This window comes from Haematobia irritans, chromosome 3 (genome assembly GCF_050003625.1).
Source record: "Haematobia irritans isolate KBUSLIRL chromosome 3, ASM5000362v1, whole genome shotgun sequence".
Lineage (NCBI taxonomy): Eukaryota > Metazoa > Arthropoda > Insecta > Diptera > Muscidae > Haematobia > Haematobia irritans.
Genome location: NC_134399.1, coordinates 193,906,701 through 193,930,629, shown reverse-complemented (window position 1 = coordinate 193,930,629; position 23,929 = coordinate 193,906,701). Strand labels below are relative to the sequence as shown.

Genomic DNA, 23,929 nt, shown 5'->3' with positions numbered 1-23,929 from the left:
AAACCTGTTTGGGGTGGTCATATTTCTTTTCCAGACAGTGCATACAGGACGAAAAAATCGTAGTTTTAATTTAACTAACGTACACAAAAAATTATTAAAATTAAGGAAATTTTCTCAAAACATAATAATAATATGAACTAAAATAGAATTAAATTGGCTTTATGGTGTACACTTTTTTTGAGTGTAAAAAAAATGTTAAACTTGTTAACCACTTATTCCTCTTGAGAACAAGTAAATTCTTACAGACATAAATCATCTGACAAACATAAAATCTCCCATTGTGTCCAGTTTCATTAAACTATCGCCAAGCTAACCACCCAAGCCAGATATGTTCAAATCGCCCAGTCCATATGGTATGCAACCTTTGAAACAATGTGGTAGCAATAATTTAGATCCAATCGGAATTATCTCAACTTTGGAGGGTATAATTAAAAATTTATAAACAAACCATGCCCTGACTGTCCATCCAAATGAACAGTAGTCGGTTATATGTACATATGTATACACATGTGTTGAAATTAAATAATAAAAAAACAGGTTAAAAGAATAGAATATTTAAAATAGTTTAAAACGCAATAAATAATAATTAAAAAATCGAAAATATTTGGGATTTTTGAATTGAGAATAAATTCTAATGACTGTCAAGATACTCCAAAAACAGAATTGTGAAAATTTTTGGCCTGTCATTATTTATTTATTGTCAACCGTCAACTTTCTCAAATACTTGTCATTGAGATAACTGACAAATGGTCGGATTAAATAAAACGACAAAGACTTTGAATAAATATCATTTTTGTCATCAATCAAATTTTAAATGAAACTGATGAAAAAATTTCAATGATTCGATTGAATGAATTGAAATCCTATATAAACTGTATTCAGTTATTAATTGAGTAAGCAAAGATTGATTATGATTTTTTTATTAAGTATGTACTTAAAAATAAGATCCGGGTAAATATACCAATTTTTACAAAACTACACTAGTTTACAATTTTTTTTTTCATGTACATTTGATGAGATGTGACTTTTCTTTTGTATTTTGATCTGATGAATTCGAAAAAAATTTTTTTATGGAACAGTTTTTGAGATATCCCGTTATTTTCAGTTTTTTCCGATTATATCGTCGTTGGTACTTAAATGAAAGGTATTGAGATGAGACGAATAATCGTTTATAATTGGATCTGTGATAAATGGTTCAAAAAATATCGATGCAAAAATGACAAATTAAAAACAAGTATATACGGCCGTAAGTTCGGCCAGGCCGAATCTTATGTACCCTCCACCATGGATTGCGTAGAAACTTCTACGAAAGACTGTCATCCACAATCGAATTACTTGGGTTGTGGTATCTTAAAACTTCTTAACATCGTTTTCTAAATTGAGAGTTAGTCCATACGTGGTATATACTAGACAAAAAAGTTATGTATAAGTAAGTCTACAAATAATTACGAATCGACATGGAAATTGAAATTTGGGGGTCGCTTATATGGGGGCTATATCGAATTATGAATTTGATATGGACCAATTTTTGTGTGTTTGGGGATCGATTTATCTCAGGCCTATATATAACTATAGACCGATATGGACCTAGTTTGGCATGGTTGGTAACGGCCATATACTAGCACAATCTACCAAATTTCAACTGACTCGGATGAAATTTGCTCCTCCAAGAGGCTCCAAAACCAAATCTCGGGATCGGTTTATATGGGGGCTATGTATGATTATGGACTGATATGGACCACTTTTGGCATGGTTGTTAAATATTATATACTACCACCACGTACCAAATTTCAACCAGATCGGATGAATTTTGCTTCTCCAAAAGGCACAGGAGGTCAAATCTGGGGATCGGTTTATATGGGGACTATATATAATTATTGACCGATGTGGACCAATTTGTGTATGGTCATTAGAGACCATATACTAACACCATATACCAAATTTCAGCCGGATCGGATGAAATTTGCTTCTCTTAGAGGCTCAGCAAGCCAAATCGGGAGATCGGTTTATATGGGGGCTATATGTAATTATGGACCGATGTGGACCAATTTTTGCATGGTTGTTATATACCATATACTAACACCATATACCAAATTTCAGCCGGATCGGATGAAATTTGCTTCTCTTAGAGGCTCAGCAAGCCAAATCGGGAGATCGGTTTATATGGGGGCTATATGTAATTATGGACCGATGTGGACCAATTTTTGCATGGTTTTTATAGACCATACACTAACACCATTTCAGCCGGATCGGATCAAATTTGCTTCTCTTAGAGCAATCGCAAGCCAAATTTGGGGGTCCGTTTATATGGGGGCTATACGTAAAAGTGGACCGATATGGCCCATTTGCAATACCATCCGACCTACATCAATAACAAATACTTGTGCCAAGTTTCAAGTCGATAGCTTGTTTCGTTCGGAAGTTAGCGTGATTTCAACAGACGGACGGACGGACATGCTCAGATCGACTCAGAATTTCACCACGACCCAGAATATATATACTTTATGGGGTCTTAGAGCAATATTTCGATGTGTTACAAACGGAATGACAAAGTTAATATACCCCCATCCTGTGGTGGAGAGTATAAAAAATCGAACTCGAGATATAATTTGTTTAGTGAAAATGTTCGAAAAACTAAAAATAACGGGTTATATCAAAAACTGTTCCATAATTTTTTTTACATTTTTTTCGAATTCAGCAGATCGAAAAGTCATCTCCCATCAAATGTACATTTTCAGTGTAAACTAGTGTTATCAGACAAACAAAATGGACATAAAAAATTGTTTTAAAATTTTAAAATAAAAACCAGTATATACGACCGAAAGAAAGAAATTTTCTCCTCCTTAAGGCTCTAGAAGTAAATATGGGGTCTCTTCCAAGAGGCTCCGGAAGACAAATTTAGAGACCGGTTTGTATGGGGTCTGTATATAATTATGGACCAATGTGGACCAATTTTTACATTAAATTTTGAGATTTATTAAATTAACGAAAATTTTCCGACATTTTTGGATTTTTAATTACCATTTACGAAATTCATATTTTTCGAAAAGAAAAAATGAACTAAACATAATGAAAAATCTTAGGCGCCAGATCATTCCCATTTCCATTCCCACACTGTAGTTCATTCTTACTATTGTTGAGAGGTGTACAAAAAACTTCTTCTGTTTTAGTTAGAATTGAACTAATGTGTATATCATTGAAATTTTATTGCATTTAGTTCATAAAATTTTTGAGACATACATGCTGGAGATATGAAAATGGGAGTTCAGTCACCTTGTAATTATGAACGAAAATTTACTTCTAAATATTCAAGTGGTAAAATTGGGTGGTAGGTAACACGTTGCCAAAGTTGGTAGAATTCTACCAGAAATGGTAGATTTTTTATTGTTTGGTAGATTGGTAGAATTTTTGATGTTTTGGTAGATTTTGCAAAGTGGTACACGCACAGAAAAAACATGTTTGGACATGGTTGCCGCATCCATTTAATGCTTATTTAGAGTATGTAATTGTAGCAAAAACCATGTATTTTGTCTTTGTAAAAATAATTTTCGAGCGGAGAAAAATATATGTTGGCAATAAGCATTTAAATGGTTCTCAAATGCCGCAAACATGTTCTATTATTTAAATGATAGAATTTGACACCATTATATGGTCAGGAAAATCATGTACCTGACCATTCAATTTTTTTTACTTTTTTGCAGAGAAAAAAGTATTTTTATAGTTTACGTATAGACATGTCTACAACCATTACATGGCCATAAAGACCTGTATATTGTTTTCGTGACCATTTATTTTTTTAATTTTTTGGCAGCGACAAGAATTTTATAAAAACATTGAGCAGGTACACACGATTTTCATTCTGCGCGTCAGTCGTGTGTTGATTGTTTCTTGGAATGGACGGAGAATACGGAATGGCACGTGGTTTTATGTGAATACAAAAAAGGAAAGTGTAATTGAAAAGAATGTACCTGGTTTTTGTTCTGCATTTTAATATATGGTATAATTTATTTTTATTTGCAGTTACATGATGTCTGCGTTTGTACATTTGATGGGCACGAAGTAAATATGGAATGATTACTTATTGTTGAAATTGAACCAAACTAGAGTGTGTAAAAATATGTGAAGTTTGCTTGCACGACATTATAAATACAAATAAACAATGAATTAGTTTATAAATAAATAAAAACAAATAAATAAAGTTGATTTTGTGTTTTCTTTTCTCAAGTGGCGTCCTTTTTTCGACGACGAAAAAAGTTTTTTCATAAAAATCACAACATTTTAGGTTGTGACCATGTTTTTTTAACTAGAAGAAAAACATTTTTGACGAATAACATAACGTTTTGGATCGTGACCATTGTATTTTAATGGAAACAAAAGCCAACATGGTTACAGGTTAAAATGTTACATGGTCGCCGCAAAAATAGCTGCTATCATATTATTTTGCTCTTCGAATATGATTGTGACAATCCTGTTTCTTCTCTGCGTATATTCCACAAGTTTTCTATAGAAATAAACTTCTGACAACATTTTCTATATAGAAATACAATTTTGAGAAAATTTACTACATAGAAATAAAGTTTTGATAAAATTTCCTATAGAAATACAATTATGGCAAAATTTTCTATGGAAATAAAATTTTGATAAAATTTTGTATAGAAATAAAATTTTAACAAAATTTTCTAGGGATAAAAAAATTTTAACAAAATTTTCTATAGAAATAAAATTTTAACAAAATTTTCTATAGAAATAAAATTTTGACAAAATTTTCTATAGGAATAAAATTTTGACAAAATTTTCTATAGAAATAAATTTTTGGCACAATTTTCTACAGAAATAAGATTTTAACAAAAATTTTGATAAAATTTTCTATAGAAATAAAATTTTAAGAAAATTTTCTATAGAAGTAAAATTTTGACAAAAATTTCCACAAAGGAATAAAATTTGGACAAAATTTTCTATAGAAATAACATTTTAACAAAATGTTCTATAGAAATACAATTTTGACAAAAATTTCTATAGAAATAAAATTTCAACAAAAATTTCCACATAGGAATACAATTTTGACAAAATATTCTAGACAGGAATAAAATTTTGAGAAAATTTTCTATAGAAATAAAATTTCGAGAAAATTTTCTATAGAAATAAAATTTTAACAAAATTTTCTATAGAAAAAAAAATTTAACAAAATTTTCTATAGAAATAAAATTTTTACAAAATTTTCTTTAGAAATAAAATTTTGACAAAAACTTCCACATAGGAATAAAATTTTAACAAAATTTTCTAGATTGGAATAAAATTTCGAGAAAATTTTCTATAGAAATAAACTTTTGACAAAATTTTCTATAGAAATAAAATTTTGACAAAAATGTCCACATAGCAATAAAATTTTGACAACATTTTCTAGATTGGAAAAGAGGTATTTCATAAAGGTATTTCATAAATTTTCTATAGAAATAAATATCTGACAAAATTTTCTACATAGAAATAAAATTTTGAGAAAATGTTCTACATAGAAATAAAGTTTTGACACAATTTCCTATAGAAATAAAATTTTAACAAAATTTTCTATGGAAATAAAATTTTGATAAAATTTTCTATAGAAATAAAATGTTAACAAAAATTTCTATAGAAATAAAATTTTGACAAAATTTTCTATAGGAATAAAATTTTGACAAAATTTTCTATAGGAATAAAATTTTGACAAAATTTTCTATAGGAATAAAATTTTGACAAAATTTTCTATAGAAATAAATTGTTGGCACAATTTTCTACAGAAATAAAATTTTAACAAAAAATTGAAATAAAATTTTGAGAAAATTTTCTATAGAAGTAAAATTTTGATAAAATTTTCTATAGAAATAAAATTTTGATAAAATTTTCTATAGAAATAAAATTTTGACAAAATTTTCTAGGTGGTAATAAAATTTCGAGAAAATTTTCTATAGAAATAAAATTTTGACAACATTTTCTATAGAAATACACTTTTGACAAAATTTTCTATAGAAATAAAATTTTGACAAAAATTTCCACATAGGAATAAAATTTCCAGATTGGAATAAAATTTCGAGAAAATTTTCTATAGAAATAAAATTTTGAGAAAATTTTGTATAGAAATAAAATTTTGACAAAAATTTCCACAAAGGAATAAAATTTTGACAAAATTTTCTGGTTGACCATTTTATTTATCTTTAACAATTATTTTTCATAGTTTCGGCTATAGGTCGATTAAAAAACATAGATATGATGTTTTTCTTTTATTTTTATTTCCAAAATTTCGGTTGACTTCGTCAAAACCGTTTTCTAGGATTTGTTCTGGTGTGCACAGCTTCAGTGTAAAACAGAGTGTGAAGCTGTGCACACCATAACAAATCCTTGAAAACGGTTTTGACGAAGTCAACCGAAATTTTGGAAATAAAAATAAAAGAAAAACATCATATCTATGTTTTTTAATCGACCTATAGCCGAAACTATGAAAAATAATTCTTAGAAATAAAATTTTGCCAAAATTTTCTATAGGAATAAAATTTTGACAAAATTTTCTATAGAAATAAATTTTTGGCACAATTTTCTACAGAAATACAATTTTAACAAAAACTAGAAATAAAATTTTAAGCAAATTTTCTATAGAAATAAAATTTTAATAAAATTTTCTATAGAAATAAACTTTTGACAAAATTTTCTATAGAAATAAAATTTTGACAAAATTTTCTAAAGAAATAAAATTTTAACAAAAATTTCCACATAGGAATAAAATTTTGAAAAAATATTCTAGACAGGAATAAAATTTCGAAAAAATTTTCTATAGAATAAAAATTTTAACAAAATTTTCTATAGAAATAAAATTTTAACAAAATTTTCTATAGAAATAAAATTTTAACAAAATTTTCTATAGAAATAAAATTGTAGTATATATGATGAGAGTATGTTGATAACATTAACAAGAGAGTGAGATTGAATTAAGCTAAGTGTTATAATAAGCAAAAGAATATGTATATATATAATGCTCTGCTGCCTAACAGAGAGCTAGAACAGAGTATCATTTTTGTTTAAGAATTCATTCCTATTGTAACTGTAGAACTGAGTTGTCACTTGAATAAAACCTTGGAACATAAATACATAACATTTTTTGGCGACGAGGTTGTAAATAAATATATAGAACCCGTTAAAAAATTTGTTGAAGCAAAAAGGAAAAATTCAAGTAAATTGGAACACATAAAAAAAACGTGATCGTGCAAAATGCCGCTAATAGGTTCTATTGAACAATTTATTTTTGGGGATGACTTCGAGGAGTACTTAGAGAGGATGGAGGAGTTATTTAAAATAAATTCTGTGGATGATAAAAACAAGGTGGCTCTGTTTTTAACTCTAGTAGGCCCAGAAACATACAAACGCATAAAAAGTGTTGTGTTGCCTGATAAAGCTACCAGTAAAACGTATAAGGAGTTGATTGAAATCATTTTACCCCATTTCACCCCAGAGCGAAATATCATTGCTGAGCGGTTTAAATTTTACAATTGTTCACAAAAGCCAAACGAAACCGTTGGAGAGTTTATTGTGAATTTGAAACTATTAGCTGGCCAGTGTCTCTTTGGAAGTTTTTTAAAAGAAGCCTTGCGTGATCGCATGGTTTGTGGAGTCTGTTGTGCTCAGTTACAAACCAAGTTATTGTCGACGCCAAATTTAACATGGGAAGATGCTTGCAAATTGGCTCAGTCTTTTGAATTAGTAAACAAAGAGCAAAAGAGTATGCAACCGTCATCGTCATACGAAATGAATAAGTTACAGCAACAGCAAGGAAATCAGAAGGGTAACCACAATTCATACGAGAAATGTCCTAAATGCACTACAAGACATGAATTTGGTAAATGTCCGGCGAGAATGTGGAATTGTTTCAAGTGTGGGAAAAAAGGTCATTCTGCCAAAGCATGTTTTGCCAGATCATACTACAAAAATCAACATGGGGACAGCAGTCAGCACGGAAATTCTAGATTGAACGAAATGGATTTTAAACTTGCTACCATCAACTGGGTTAGTAGAGAAAATGGGCCGTTGCTGGTGCACGTTCCAGTCCAGGGCATAACTATGGTGATGGAGATTGATACGGGGGCCGTAGTGTCTGTTATATCTAAGTTTGATTATGAATCTAGTTTCAAAAATTCTAAATTACGTATTGCAAATTATCCACCTTTGCAGGTTATAACAGGGTCAAGAGTTGAGGTACTTGGGGAAATTTCTGTGATGGTGAACAATGAAAATATGCCATTATTGGTAGTGGACTCACCCCGGCCTTTCAAGCCCCTGCTTGGTAGAAATTGGATGGATATATTGTATCCCACATGGCGTAGTTTTTTCGCTGGTCATATCGGTAAGTCAGACGAGATAGTTTGTATAAAGAACATCTGCCAGAACAATACGATGGAGGTACTGAAATCTAGATTTCCCTCGCTGTTTGTTAAGAATAAAAATCCAATAAAGGGATTTACGGCTGAAGTAGCGGTGCAAGAGGATGCACCACCGAAGTTTTTTAAGCCATATTCGGTTCCGATAAGTTTAAGGTCTAAGGTGGAAAGGGAGTTGAAGAATATGTGCGAGGAAGGGTTTATACAACCGGTGCATAATAGTAGATGGGCGGCTCCAATTGTGTGTGTTTTGAAGAGGGATTCGAGTCTAAGGATATGTGGGAATTTTAAGGTGACCATAAATCCGGTAATCCATATGGATGTGTATCCGTTACCTGTAGTGGACGATATTCTTACTAGCATGGCGGGCAAATCTTATTTTTGCGTTTTGGATTTGAGTAAGGCGTATCTGCAGTTGCTAGTAAGTGAGACATCTCGGTCGTACTTGACGATTAATACGCACATGGGATTGTTTGAATTTTGTCGATTACCTTTTGGAGTGTCTACGGCGCCGATGATTTTCCAAAGGGTCATGGACCAGATAGTACAAGGATTGGAGGGTATAGCAGTTTATCTGGACGACATTTTGGTCGCAGGGGTCGATAAGGAAGACTGTTTTAGGAAACTAGTTTGTGTTTTAAGTAGACTTGATGAACATAATGTAAGGGTTAACTGGGAGAAGTGTAGACTGTTGGAAAGTAATTTGGAGTATTTGGGTCATGTGTTGACCCCTGACGGAATTCGCCCTTCGAAAAGGAAGGTTGAGGCAATAATGATGGCTCCCGAACCTGTAAATGCTGATCAGCTTCGTAGTTTTTTGGGACTAGTAAATTATTATTCGAAATTTTTGCCGAATAGTTCTACGGTGTTGGCACCACTCTATAATCTTCTTCGGAAAGAGGTCCAGTGGCAGTGGGATAGTAAGTGTTCTCTGTCTTTTTCAAAGTGCAAGCAATTACTTTGTGAAAATGACTTACTAGCTCATTTTGATCCCAGAAAGCCGATAGTAATTGCTTGTGATGCATCTTCGTATGGGGTAGGAGCTATACTGAGTGTTGTAGAAGATGGTGTGGAGCGTCCGTGTTATATGGTTTCAACTACTCTATCAGAGGCAGAGAAAAATTATCCTCAGATACATAGGGAGGCCCTCGCTGTCGTGTTCGCAGTTAGGAAATTTCACAAATTTGTTTTTGGCTATAGATTCACTGTGTACACTGATCATCAGCCTTTGGAGCGGCTATTAGGTGATCAGAAAGCATTGTCCAATATTGTGTCGGTTCGGTTCCATAGATGGATACTATTTTTGTCGAATTATAATTGTATGATTAGATACCGCCCTGGATCAAAACAGGAGAATGTTGACGCACTTTCGCGCTTACCATTGGAAGGAGGCACGGATATCGAGAACTTGAACTTAAATTTTTTTAATTTCGATACTGACTTCATGCCGATATCATTTTCGGATGTAGTAGAATTCTCGAAGAAAGATCCACAGATGAGGCAGGTTATGGATCTAGTTTTGAATGATTGTTGGCCAAATTTTCGGAGTGTGCAGGATTGCTTGAGACCATATTATAATATACGATTTTCCTTAGAAGTGAGGAATGGCTGTTTATTTTACGCTGATCGGTTGGTAATACCGACTATTTTGCGGGGTAGGATTTTGGGATTGTTGCACGATACGCACGTGGGGGTGGTGCGCATGAAATTGTTAGCTAGGAGCTGTGTTTGGTGGCCACTTATTGATCAGGAAATCGAAAGATTCGTTCTGATTTGTTCTGCGTGCCAGAAGACTAGGAATAAAGTCAAGGATTGTCCGAATTTCACATGGGCCCCCACATCGTATCCGTGGGAGCGGGTGCATGTTGATTTATTTGAATTCAACAATACAGATTTTTTAATAGTTGTTGACGATTTTTCGAAGTGGATAGATGTCCATATTCTATCGTCTACTACGGCTGATTATTGAAAGATTGAAGTTGATATTTTCGAATTTTGGGTTTTGTGGGACATTGGTTAGTGACAACGGACCTCAATTCCGTAGTGAGGAATTTGCTTTGTTTTTGAGATGCAATGCGATAAGTCAACTTTTCAGTCCGGCTTATCACCCCCCTAGTAATGGTTTGGCAGAGAGAGGGGTACAAACTATCAAACACAGTTTAAAAACATATTTCTCGTCTGACCAAGTGAAGAAACTATCCGTGCAGAATGTAATTTTCAATTTTTTGTTTAAGTATCGTAATACCCCGACTACTGTCACAGGTGTTTGCCCAAGCGCACTAGTCTTAGCTTATAAACCAATTACCCCGTTGTCATATAGTAAGGACAAAATGTTTTCGAATGTAAGTTCTCCCACTGATTATAAAAATAAGAAACTACAAGATAAAAGAGATTTCATGAATGGTCGAAAATCAAAAGATTTCAAATTGGCAGTTGGAGAACAAGTTTTGTATTTGAATCCGGACGTGAATTCGAATGCAAAGTGGGTCAAAGGTATCATTAGGAAGCATATTTCAGAATCATTATATTTAGTGGAAGTGTACGGTAGGCATCGAGTAACTCATCGAAATCAATTGAAAAGAATTGAAAAAGATGTAGTATTACCATTTACAAATGAGGCTGGTGAATCACATGTTACACCGGAAAATGAGTTCCTTGATGCCGAAGATGAAACAACAGAATATGTACCAACAACCATTAAGGATAGGTTGAGGCAGAAACCCCGGGTGGACTATAAGCATATGGTTCATGGTAAATAAGGATTTACGTCATATTGTATGATTTGTCAAGGTGGATTTATTACATATACCATATAGTTATTATTATTTGAATATTGGTTCTTTCTGGATATATCTATACATATATATATTATTTTTTTTTTCTTTTTGAAAAAGGGGGAAAATGTAGTATATATGATGAGAGTATGTTGATAACATTAACAAGAGAGTGAGATTGAATTAAGCTAAGTGTTATAATAAGCAAAAGAATATGTATATATATAATGCTCTGCTGCCTAACAGAGAGCTAGAACAGAGTATCATTTTTGTTTAAGAATTCATTCCTATTGTAACTGTAGAACTGAGTTGTCACTTGAATAAAACCTTGGAACATAAATACATAACAAAAATTTTAACAAAATTTTCTATAGAAATAAAATTTTTACAAAATTTTCTATAAAAATAAAATTTTGACAAAAATTTCCACATATGAATAAAATGTTGACAAAATTTTCTATAGAAATAAAATTTTGACAAAAATTTCCACATAGAAATAAAATTTTGACAAAATTTTCTATAGAAATAAAATTTTGACAAAAATTTCCACATAGCAATAAAATTTTGACAAAATTTTCTAGATTGGAATAACATTATTAAAAAATTTTCCATAGAAATAAAATTTTGAGAAAATTTTGTATAGAAATAAAATTTTGTTAAAAAAGATTAAGTCGATTTCTCGAAAAAAATCCCCACAAAAACCCAAATTTATGGAAATTCCCCAACAAGTCCCCAACTCAGAAATTTCGTCCTCATTTACGAAAAAATATCCCCAATTTGTGGACAAATACCCAATACTGTCTACACTGTATGCTTGGAATAAAGAACAAATCGTTGGGCCTGGGAAAATTTCTTACAAAATTTTAAAAATAAACTAAAACAAAATAAAATGTTTGCAATAAATATTAGTTCTTTTTAGCATCATGCATTAAATTTTGACACGATCGGATAAAATTTGGTCTTCCAAGAGGCTTCGGATTTCAACAGACGGACGGACGGACGAACATCCCTATATATTATAAATTATTTGGATTAATTAATTTCGTGATTGAAGACAAAACTATTTTTTTTACTGTGTAGATTGGCTCGGACTTTCACCACGTTTCACATTATATATACTCTGTTGTGCCACTTTAGTGGCAAATTTGCTACTTTTTTCATGCGGTGATACACTTGTGTCACCTTTTTTGTTTGCCACTAAATGTGCAAAAAATATCTTTTACTGTGTAGTTTGGCTCAGATCCATATTATATATGTACTCAGTTGCGCAACTTTAGTGGCAAATTTGCCATTTTTTTAATGCGGTGATACTTTTGTGCCACTAAATACACTTTTTCTCTTTTTTGTGCCATTTTTCGACATACGGTGCCAGTTTTTAATTACATTCCTCTATATTGTATTAAAATTTTACACATTTCAAACGCAAAAAGCGTTAGGGAGACAGATATGATTGGATTCTTAACAAATAATCGAGTTCACGTGTTGAATAATGTATTTGTGAGTATTTTTTCTTTTTTTACCATAAATGTATTCATGAATATTTTTCTATAGTAGATAAACCGGGACTAGACTAGCTAAGATCTAGATTAGAAAAAAAATATTTCACTACGCTATATAATATACTGTTATATTTGCATTTAATTGTTGAATTTTCTTTATGAAAAAATGTGTCACCTTTTTATGAGTGTGCCACCTTTTTATGGTTTGCAACACTTTTTGTGCCACTTTCTAGAAATTCTCAACACTAACGCTGTATATACATTATAGGGTCTGAGACCAAGATTTAGATGTGTTACAAACGGAATGATGAAGTTAGTATACCCCAATGCTATGGTGAAATAAACGGCTTTTCGAAGACCACTTTGGCTATGCCAAGGGCCATGCGAAAATTGACACCCAGTATCTCCCATACTGGCCACCCACGTCACTACTATGCAAGTAAAAATTTCTCATATTGTCGATATAACCAAAGGAATTCCTCAAAAATGTAAATGAATGACAGGAGCAATATCATAAATTTCTATATTATCACAACAATAAAAATTTAGGACTTTTAGTTAATAGTAAATATAAATAATAATAATGCAAAAAATAGGTCAAACAACCAATAAAGTTTTGCAAAAACAAGAAAACAGATCTTAAAAAATTCCCCAGAAAAATTTTGGAAAAGCAAACAACCGAAATCTTTTTATCTACATAACCAGCTACCCTTAGCCTACTTAATGACTGTGTATTAAATATTTTTAGTGAGAATTATTAACACAAATATATGTGCAAATGAATACTAAAAGATTATTACAGTGATTAAACGCATTGCTTCATTTATATGGTAGTTACTGATAAATACACGTTTTAAAGGTCATAAATCAAGGAGGATTTGAAGATTTTTTTGGAAACATGAAAAGGCATAAACAATCCACACTTTTCTGGAAAGTCGAAAGATAGTATGTTATCATATTTTAAAACTGAGAATCTTTTTATTAATTAAGCTTCATTGAAAACAGTTTCAATATTTCCCAAGAAACCCGGATAAATTTACATCTCTAATAAATAGAAAAGTTCGTCCTTATTTTATCTCTGTAGAAAATTATGTCGAAATTTTATCTCTACAGAAAATTTCGTCGAAATTTTGTTTCCATAGAAAATATCGTCAAAATTGTATCTCTATAGAAAATTTCGTCGAAATGTTATCTCTGTAGAAAATTATGTCAAAATTTTATCTGTACAGAAAATTTCGTCGAAATTTTATCTCTACAGGAAATATTGTCAAAATTTCGTCGAAATTTAATCTCTATCGAAAATTTCGTCAAAATTTTATCTCTATAGAAAATTTCGTCGAGATTTTATCTCTATAGAAAATTTCTTCGACATTTTATCTCTATAGAAAATTTCCTCGAAATTTTGTTTCTATATAAAATTTCGTCGAAATTTTATCTCTATTGAAAATTTTGTTGAAACTTTATCTCTATAGAAAATTTCGTCGACATTTTATCTCTATAGAAAGTTTTGTCTAAATTTTATTTCTATAGAAAATTTCGTCAAAATTTTATCTCTATAGAAAATTTCGTCAAAATGTTATCTCTATAGAAAATTTTGTTTCCACAGAAAATTTCGCCGAAATTTTATAACTATAGAAAAGTTCGTCCCTATTTTATCTCTGTAGAAAATTATGTCGAAATTTTATCTCTACAGAAAATTTCGTCGAAATTTTGTTTCCATAGGAAATATTGCCAACATTTTATCTCTATAGAAAATTTCTTCGAAATTTTATCTCTATGGAAAATTTCCTCGAAATTTTATTTCGTTGAAATTTTATCTCTATAGAAAATTTTGTTGAAATTTTATATCTATAGAAAATGTCGTCGAAAATTTATCTCTATAGAAAATTTCGTCGAAATTTTATTTCTATAGAAATTTTTGTCTAAATTTTATTTCTATAGAAAATTTTACCACAAGTTTATTTCTATAGAAAATTTTATCAAAAGTTAATTTCTATTGAAAATATTGTTAATTTTATTTCTATATAAAGTTTTGTCAAAATTTTATTCCTATGTGGACATTTTTGTCAAAATTTTATTTCTATAGAAAATTTTGTCAAAATTTTATTTCTATAGAAAATTTTGTAAAAATTTTATCTCTGTAGAAAATTTCGTCGAAATTTTATCGCTGTAGAAAATTATGTCGAAATTTTATCTCTACAGAAAATTTCGTCGAAATTTTGTTTCCATAGGAAATATTGTCAAAATTTTATCTCTATAGAAAATTTCGTCGAAATTTTGTTTCCATAGGAAATTTTGTCAAAATTTTATCTCCATAGAAAATTTCGTCGACATTTTATCTCTATGGAAACTTTCGTCAAAATTTTATCTCTATAGAAAATCTAGTTGAAATTTTATATCTATAGGAAATTTCTTCGAAATTTTATCTCCATAGAAAATTTCCTCGAAATTTTGTTTCTATATAAAATTTTGTTGAAATTTTATCTCTATAGAAAATTTTGTTGAAACTTTATCTCTATAGGAAATTTTGTTGAAATTTTATCTCTATAGAAAATTTTGTTGAAATTTTATACCTATAGAAAATTTCGTCGAAATTGTATCTCTATAGAAAATTTCGTCGAAATTTTATTTCTATAGAAAGTTTTGACTAAATTTTATTTTACTATAAGTTCATTTCTATAGAAAATTTTATCAAAAGTTAATTTCTATTGAAAATTCAAAAAAAATAATTAATTGTTTTTTTTTTATTACATAAGAAAAAAACTATATAAAATTCTGTTAAAATTTTATTTCTTTAGAAAATTTTGTCAAAATTTTATTTCTGTACAAAATGTTATTGCTAAACAATTTGGTCAAAATTTTATTTCTTTAGAAAATTTTGTCATAACTTTATTTCTATAGAAAATTTTGTTAAAATTGTATTTCTATAAAAAATTTTGTCAAAATTTTATTTCTATAGAAAATTTTGTTAAAATTTTATTTCTATAGAAAATTTTGTCAAAATGTTATTTCTATAGAATTTTTTTTTCAAAATTTTGTTTGTCTAGAAAATTTTGTCAAAATTTTTTTTATTTCTATAGAAAATTTCGTCGTATTATACAAAATCATCAAATTTTTTTTCTACCACATTATTAACAGTAACAAACCCAAAATAGATAAAATAATGTGATATTTAATAGAACACATGCCTCCAGCGTTAAGCCTTGGAAAACAAAAACGAATATAGATAAATTCCACAACAAATTTTAAAATAAATCTTAGAAGAATAACAAAAATAAAACCCCTCATTGTAAATAACAGCGTAAATTTAATAAAAAAAGCACTCACACTCGACATTAACAACATCCAACACCTATATTCTTATGATACCTGCAACTGATTTACAATCTCATTTAAATGAGATTAAAATCATTACGAAAAATCTTATTTTGCTAAAATGTTGTGAAAAGAAATCTCTTATGAAATTTGAAAATATTAAGATCTGTTGACATTTCAATAAAATTATCGCTAAATAAATACACTGATGTTCTTGACCCTCACGGCCTGGATGTACCCATTTTATTTGAAAGAAATCACGGCAGAGGTGCGTGCACCTTAATGGAATATTTTGAAATCTGCCCGAAATCTGTGATTAATGATCTACAATAAAATGACGAAATATCCCAAGTGGTAAATTTATAAAATTCCGCAGACATTGTTAACAACATAATAAATTCCAATAGAATGACATGCTACCAATGGTAATTTCTCAAACACTCTTAAGCTAACTTTTACACATATCAGTGAAATCAGTGAAAATAGAAGCAATATAAGCGTGTTTTTTTTTCCTTATTATTAGATTAATGTGGTCCGCACTTGCTCCTAGAAATTAACGAATTATTAGTACGTCCTTAAAAATCATAAAGAGTGCCAGGCATACTTGGACGTAAAAAATAAATTGTTCTTCGTACCTTTGATCACATATTTCATTTGGGCTTGTTATGGTTCGAAGGTATATTTGAACAATTTTTGAATAAAAACAGAATGTAATAGATAGATAAACCAACTTGAAATCCAACATGGCGGGTAATGTGGTCGATAAGAATGTGACACTTTGAAGTTGCATAGTCTGTGTTTTATAAACAATATTAAATAGTAATTAGCCGCACGGATGGCCAGATAAATGTTAACACCAATTTAATTCAGCCTAAAAGTATGCTCGCATTTTAAAACACCAAATGATGAATTAAAAAAATCTAAGAATTAGATATAAGCACCTTTGAAAGCCTTTTGCAGTATGTACAAACCCACCTAATAAATTTATTAAAATAAAAAAATATTCTTCAAGTAATTGCCAAAATGTTAAGCCAATAAAATGTGATGAAACAAATCGCAATGCCAAGAAATTCTAGATTTGTTCGATTTTTGTTACGCGACTTGTCAGATGCCAGATGAGGTAGGTATAGGGCCAGCCATTATTTGTTTATTATTATTTTATGGGTATTAAGTTCGAGTTTAGCCGCTAAAATCGCTAAAGTGAAAATTAAATCTGTAAAAAAGCGATAAAATTTACATATTTGTTGCAAATTTTATTATAACTTGATGGGGAATAGCCCAAAGCAAATTTTCACAAAATTTGTATTCCTTAAAGTGGATTAATTAAGAAAAGTAATTGCGATTTTAGCGGCTAAAGGTAAGTACTATGTTCGCTTTTCGCGTTGAAATTTTCGTGGTTACCTTATTAAAACAGTTCAATATAAAGCAGATAAATTAACTCAATTGATGCGCTGTTTCTTGTTTCTCTAGATTTCGGCAAGACTTTACAGGAATAAGTTTGTTTCCATTTATAATTTTGATTATTTGAGGTAAAATAATCGCGAAAATAAAGTGGTTTTCAACTCGAAAACCGAACATAGTACCCACCTTAAACTCGAACTTAATACCCACCTTTAGGCTTATTCAGGTGGTGAACTTCAATTAGACTTCGATCAAACGGATTTTTGGGTCGAAGTCGAAGACAATGTTCGACAAAAATGAGAAATTTGACGAAGCCGATTGTGTTATATAATTATTTATGTTTCGAATGAAAAGTGTAAAAATTCAAGAGTTTGGTTCATAATAATTCAATACAGATTTTTACTTTAAGTTGGGTATTAAGTTCGAGTTTAGCCACAAAACTCGCCATTTTTCCCGTTTACTTTCATAATCAATCTATTTTATAGAAATAAATCTTTAAGAAAAGTTGCTTTGGCCTTTACCCCAACAAGATATAATAAAATTTGCATCAAAGAGGAATAATTTTATACTTTTGATTTTTTTTTTTAATTTTTTTTAGGAAAAAAATTAATAAATTGTTTTTCTGTCACAAAAGAAAAAAAAACTATATAAACGTTGCAATGTACAACCACATCGAAAGAAAGCTATGATCGAAAGCTAAATAAAGAAAAGACACAAAATTAGAATTCATCGATAAATTTAAAGTTTTTTACATATTAATCTGCAAAACTAGCATTTTAAAAATTAACTATGTCCTCAAACTAGCTGAATTGTTACTGAAGATACTAATGGGTGATAATCGACGAATGCCGAAGCTGATTCTCGATACAAAGGACCTCCTTTGTATAACCAATTCTAGTCGACGGTATAAACTACCGCTGAAAAACTTTTTAGTGATCAGTCGAAATTGGCATTGGCCCCGTGTGTGCAAGGCAGACAATTCCACCACGGCAGAAATTTTGAATATAGGGAGCATGAGTAATGTAAAATAAGAAAAAATTAAGACAAATTCTCCGAAGGCAATTTGGTGTCAGGTCTGCACAAACCTGTTATATGAAAGGCGGGCATGCTAACCACTGTGTTTTCCACGTGTATATTTTGCTTTTAAGCCTTTTGGATCCCCTAGCAGTAGGCCTCTGAAAAAATCGCTAAAACAAAAATATATCAATAATCAAAATTGTTCATATCTCATTTATTAATTTTTATTTATTTAGCAAATCTTAATTTGTATAAAAAAGAGCAAAAATTCCAAAAGTTATGGAAATCAAACTTTACTACTAAATGCTAATCAACTACAACTATCATGAAAAAAACTCGTGTATATCGTCGCATTCATTTAACCAGAACACCCTCTACATCCGCAATGAACACATTCCACAACACGACCTTCCTCCAATTTGGATTTGGGCACTCGGCAAATACAATTTGTACCAAAATTTGTATCACGTGTTTGAATACATCGCAGACAACAAAGATTTTCATAACCAGACTTTTTCCATTTGGCAATTAAATTACCATCTGCTATTTTCTCTTTGAGACAATAATCGTATAGTTCACGACTAATGGCCTTGCGACGGTAGAATAGATCGTATATGTAACGGGATTTTTGATGATGGATTTTAAAAATTGGCCATAGTGATTCTGTTATACGTTTACCCTCGTGTGGTTCAGTTTCGGCTAGAAATAGAAAAACAAATTTTACACAGATTTATAGATCATATTAGGAAACAAATGAAAGTTAATAATGGCTTTTAGTAGCTTGTTGGACCCAAGGCATATCATTGTAACAAACATCAGAGCTAACTCCTTATTGAACAAGTCTCAGCTAGAAAAACCTCTAGAAACACTATATTTTATGGCAAATTCAAGGAACCACGTTAAATCCATCCTCTAGATTTCACGTTTTTTACTTGAATTTATTTTTGGATTTATTTATTTGGAGATATTTAAGAAAAATTCATGTGTAGCGAAAACCCCGCAAAACAACACAAACTCTGGATTAGAATTACGAGTCGTAATTTACGAAAAACCTTTTTCAAAGCTACGGTGTGGCTCAAGCATTGTTACTAAGAAACCAACTTGATAGATAATGTAGACACACGCCGAAAATATTTATACTGGTCAGAAAAACATTATACGAAGTAGGTTACAATCCTTCGTCTGGGACAGCAGGTATCGACCACAATGTAGTCTGTATTAAATGTCAAAACAACTTAACATTTTTGCACAAGTGTTTTGTCACTGACTATCTTACTCCAAATTATAAAACTCTATATTTAACACTCCCAGTTTCTATTTCTATGAGAATAAGATCAACAATCTTAATGGGAGTCAAAGGTTTGTGACATCTCTAAATCATGCCTGGACTGATTAAATCTAAATTATTTTATTCTAATGATAGTTTGAGATCAGGCGACTATAATATTGGGAATGATTTAGTTCAAGGAGAACGAAGTATAGGACAACATACCTTCTCGCATTTTCTGCTCCAATTCTTCCAACGTCGGTTCTATTAATTCCCAGCCATCCGGTGGAGGTTTACGGGATCTTCTAACTTTCGGCATTGTAACTTTGTTATTAAATAAGTTTTATTTGTATAGCCTTGATGTCAATAGTAAAAAGAATACTTAACAAATGCCAAAAATAATGGATTCGTTGGTAATAAATTCGATCCAAAAAATAAATGTTATGAATCCGATGTCTTCTTCTTCTTCTTCTTCTAATAAATAAAAAGCTGTTCCTGACAGCCTATGTGCCTCAAATGAAGCATTTCATAGAATGAGATCTAAATGAAAACCAAAGCGTCGTGAATGCACTAGGGGACCTTCAGATGGAAGATATGATTGAGATATTTGAAATTATTATTTTTTTTTAATGTTTAATTTGCAAAAACTCGTCGGAAAAGCGCAGTCACTATTGAGAAGTTGTACCATGCCAAGTTATTACAAAAAAGTTTCTCATCAGTGCAATTATTAGGTGCCTTTTTAGATCAATTTAGAACGACGCCAATAAGAGCCCCTTCAAACTATTAGAAAAAGTGCACTTTAAGGTAGTAGTAAAAGAAGCATTGTGGTCAAGTAAAACACGATTGTGTAGATGTTTATTAATTTGATTAAAAATTTATAAATTCTTATAGGTATAAAATTTTTCCATTTCCCTGCCAGCATTTCAAAGTTCCGTTTCATCCTCATCGTTACCACAGACTCGTAAGTGACACTGCAACAATCGCCAACTGTGATAGTATTTTGCCATCACTATTCGCATGAAAGTATTTTGCCATCACTATTGTTACAAGAGCCATTTTATATTTTGTGAAACACCAAGCGCAACTAGCTTCTTATAATTTTTTTAAATAAAAACGATAATGAAGTGCTGAAAACATAGTTCTTTCGCATAGTTCTTTCGCTTAAAATGTATATTGGTGAACAATTTTTGACTTTCCAAATGGAATAAAGTGATAGTTTTTCAAATATTTTTCCAGACACGCTGCCTCCAATGGAAATAAAAGCACTGCCTGGTAGACGCTACATCATGTAACTTGAAACTTGTAACTCAACATAAATCTTTTATTAATGCATAAAAATATGTCAAATGTGATCCCTGCCAGCATTTCAATGTTCCATTTCATCCTCATCGCTACCACAGACTCGTAAGTGACACTGCAACAATTGCCAACTGTGATAGTATTTTGCCATCACTATTCGCATGAAGGTATTTTGCCATCACTATTGTTACAAGAGCCATTTTATATTTTGTGAAACACCAAGCGCAACTGGCTTATTATAATTTATTTCAATGAAAACGAAAATAAAGTGCTGAAAACATAGTTATTGCGTTTAAAATTGTGAAAAGTAAATTGGTGAACAATTTTTGACTTTCCAAATGGAATAAAGTGATAGTTTTTCAAATATTTTTCCAGACACGCTGCCTCCATTGGGAATAAAAGTACGGCTGATAGACGCTACAACATTTAACTTACAACTTGTAACTCAACATCAATCTCTTATTAATGCATAAAAATGTGTTAAATGTGATGTGATAGCCGTATAAATCTTAAAATGCACTTTGTCTGATTGTTTGAAGGGGCTCTTATTGGCGTCCTTCTAAATGTATCCAGAAGGGGTCCTAATAATTGCACTCATGCGATACTTTTTTGTAGTAACTTGGCGTGGTACAACTTCTCAATAGTGACGGCGCTTTTCCGAGGAGTTTTGGATATCGTATACGACTGTTTTCGACGTCGTGGGGATTCTCTGAAGCGCCCCCAAATTCAAAAAATTTTGGCAGGGATGTTAAAGTCGTACAAATGATATATTTATGATAATATATAAATGTTTAATAAAATTAATAAACATCTAAAAAATCGTGTTTTACTTGACCGCAATGATTCTTTCTAGTTGTACTATCTTATAATTCACTTTCTCTGATTGTTAGAAGGGGCTCTTATTGTTGTCCTTCTAAATGTATCCAGAAGGGCACCTAATAATTGCATTCATGCGATACTTTTTTGTAGTAACTTGGCGTGGTACAACTTCTCAATAGTGACGGCGCTTTTCCGAGGAGTTTTGGATATCGTATACGACTGTTTTCGATGTAGTGGGGATTCTCAGAAGCGCCCCCAAATTCAAAAAATTTTCTCATCACATTTAACATAACTTTTTTCATTAATAAAAGAACGATGTAGATTTACACGTAGCAAGTTACATGTTTCAGCGTCTATCAGCGAATGTTTTTATATAAAATGGCTCTTCTAACAGTAGTGATGGCAACCCTGCCAGCATTTCAAAGTTCCATTTCAACCTCATCGTTACCACAGACTCGTAAATGTCACTTCAACCATCATGAAAAGGTACATCAAAAAGTACATGCAAGTAATTTGCCATCCCTACTGTTAAAAAAGCCATTTTTTTTGTGAAACGCCAAGCGCAACCAGCTTGTTATATTTTAATTAAATAAAAACGAAAATAAAGTTCTGAAAACATAGATTATACGCTTAAAATTGTGAAAGGTATATTGGTGAACAATTTGGTGATTTTCCAAATGGAATAAAGTGATTGTTTTTCAGATATTTTACAGACACGCTGCCTCCATAGAATAAAAACACTGGTTGATAGACGCAGCAACATGTAACTCGCTACTTGTAACTCAACATCATCATTAATGCCAAAAATTATGTTAAATGTAATGTGATAGTGGTATAAATGTTATATTTTTAAGAATTTGTAAATGTTTAATCAAATTAATAAATATCTAAACAAACGTGTTTTACTCGACCACAATGATTCTTTTACAACTATCTTAAAATTCACTTTTTCTGATTGTTTGGAGGGTCCCTTATTGGCGTCGTTCTAAATTGATCTATAAAGGCACCTAATAATTGCACTCATGCGAAACATTTTTGTAGTAACTTGGCGTGGTACAACTTCTCAATAGTGACGGCGCTTTTCCGACGAGTTTTTGATGTCGTATATGATTGTTTTCGACGTAGTGGGGATTCTCAAAAGAGTCCCCAAATTCAAAAAATGTTGGCAGGGAAAATACTTTCATGCACATTTGTACTTTTTGATGTGCTTCCCCCATTACAGTTGGTGATTGTTGTAGTGACATTCATGAGTCTGTGGTAGCGATGAGGATGAAATGGAACTTTGAAATGCTGGCAGGGAATGCGCCGTTCAGTCTATAAGTTTATCCCTACGACAGTATTCGTGTCGCACCCCTGCCAACATTTTTTGAATTTGGGGACGCTTCTAAGAATCCCCACTACGTCGAAAACAGTCGTATACGATATCCAAAACTCCTCGGAAAATCGCCGTCACTATTGAGAAGTTGTACCACGCCAAGTTACTACAAAAAAGTATCGCATGAGTGCAATTATTAGGTGCCCTTCTGGCTACATTTAGAAGGACGCCAATAAGAGCCCCTCAAACAATCAGAGAAAGTGAATTTTAAGATAGTTGTAAAAGAATCGTTGTGGTCAAGTAAAACACGATTGTTTATTAATTTTGTTAAACATTTATAAATTCTCATAAATATAACATTTATACGACTATCACATCACATTAAACATATTTTTATGCATTAATAAAAGATTGATGTTGAGTTACAAGTTGCAAGTTACATGTTGTAGCGTCTATCAGCCAGTGCTTTTATTCCCAACGGAGGCAGCGTGTCTGGAAAAATATTTGAAAAACTATCACTTTATTCCATTTGGAAAGTCAAAAATTGTTCACTAATATACCTTTCACATTTTTAAGCGAAATAACTATATTTACAGCACTTCATTATCCTTTTTATTTTCATAAATTATAAGAAGCTAGTTGCGCTTGGTGTTTCACAAAATATAAAATGGCTCTTGTAACAATAGTGATGGCAAAATACTTTCATGCGAATAGTGATGGCAAAATACTATCACAGTTGGCGATTGTTGCAGTGTCACTTACGAGTCTGTGGAAGCGATGATGATGAAATAGAACTTTGAAATGCTGGCAGGGACATATCCCAA

The 23,929-nt window shown here is 31.1% G+C and overlaps 1 protein-coding gene and 1 long non-coding RNA gene across 2 annotated transcripts; one reads left to right on the top strand and one right to left on the bottom strand.

Annotated features, from left to right (window-relative positions):
* Positions 1-18,591: 18,591 nt before the first annotated feature.
* Positions 18,592-20,159, bottom strand: l(1)10Bb (BUD31-like protein). The gene is made up of 2 exons (XM_075301077.1): positions 19,898-20,159; positions 18,592-19,104 (listed from the first exon to the last, which is right to left on the bottom strand). Exons 1-2 carry the CDS (start codon positions 19,989-19,991, stop codon positions 18,764-18,766), a joined length of 435 nt encoding a protein of 144 aa, XP_075157192.1. The 5' UTR covers positions 19,992-20,159; the 3' UTR covers positions 18,592-18,763.
* Positions 20,160-22,186: 2,027 nt separating this feature from the next.
* Positions 22,187-22,706, top strand: LOC142231739 (uncharacterized). Its single transcript, XR_012720891.1, has 2 exons — positions 22,187-22,435; positions 22,493-22,706. It is a non-coding gene; the product is annotated as an uncharacterized LOC142231739 (long non-coding RNA).
* The last annotated feature ends 1,223 nt before the right edge of the window (positions 22,707-23,929 follow it).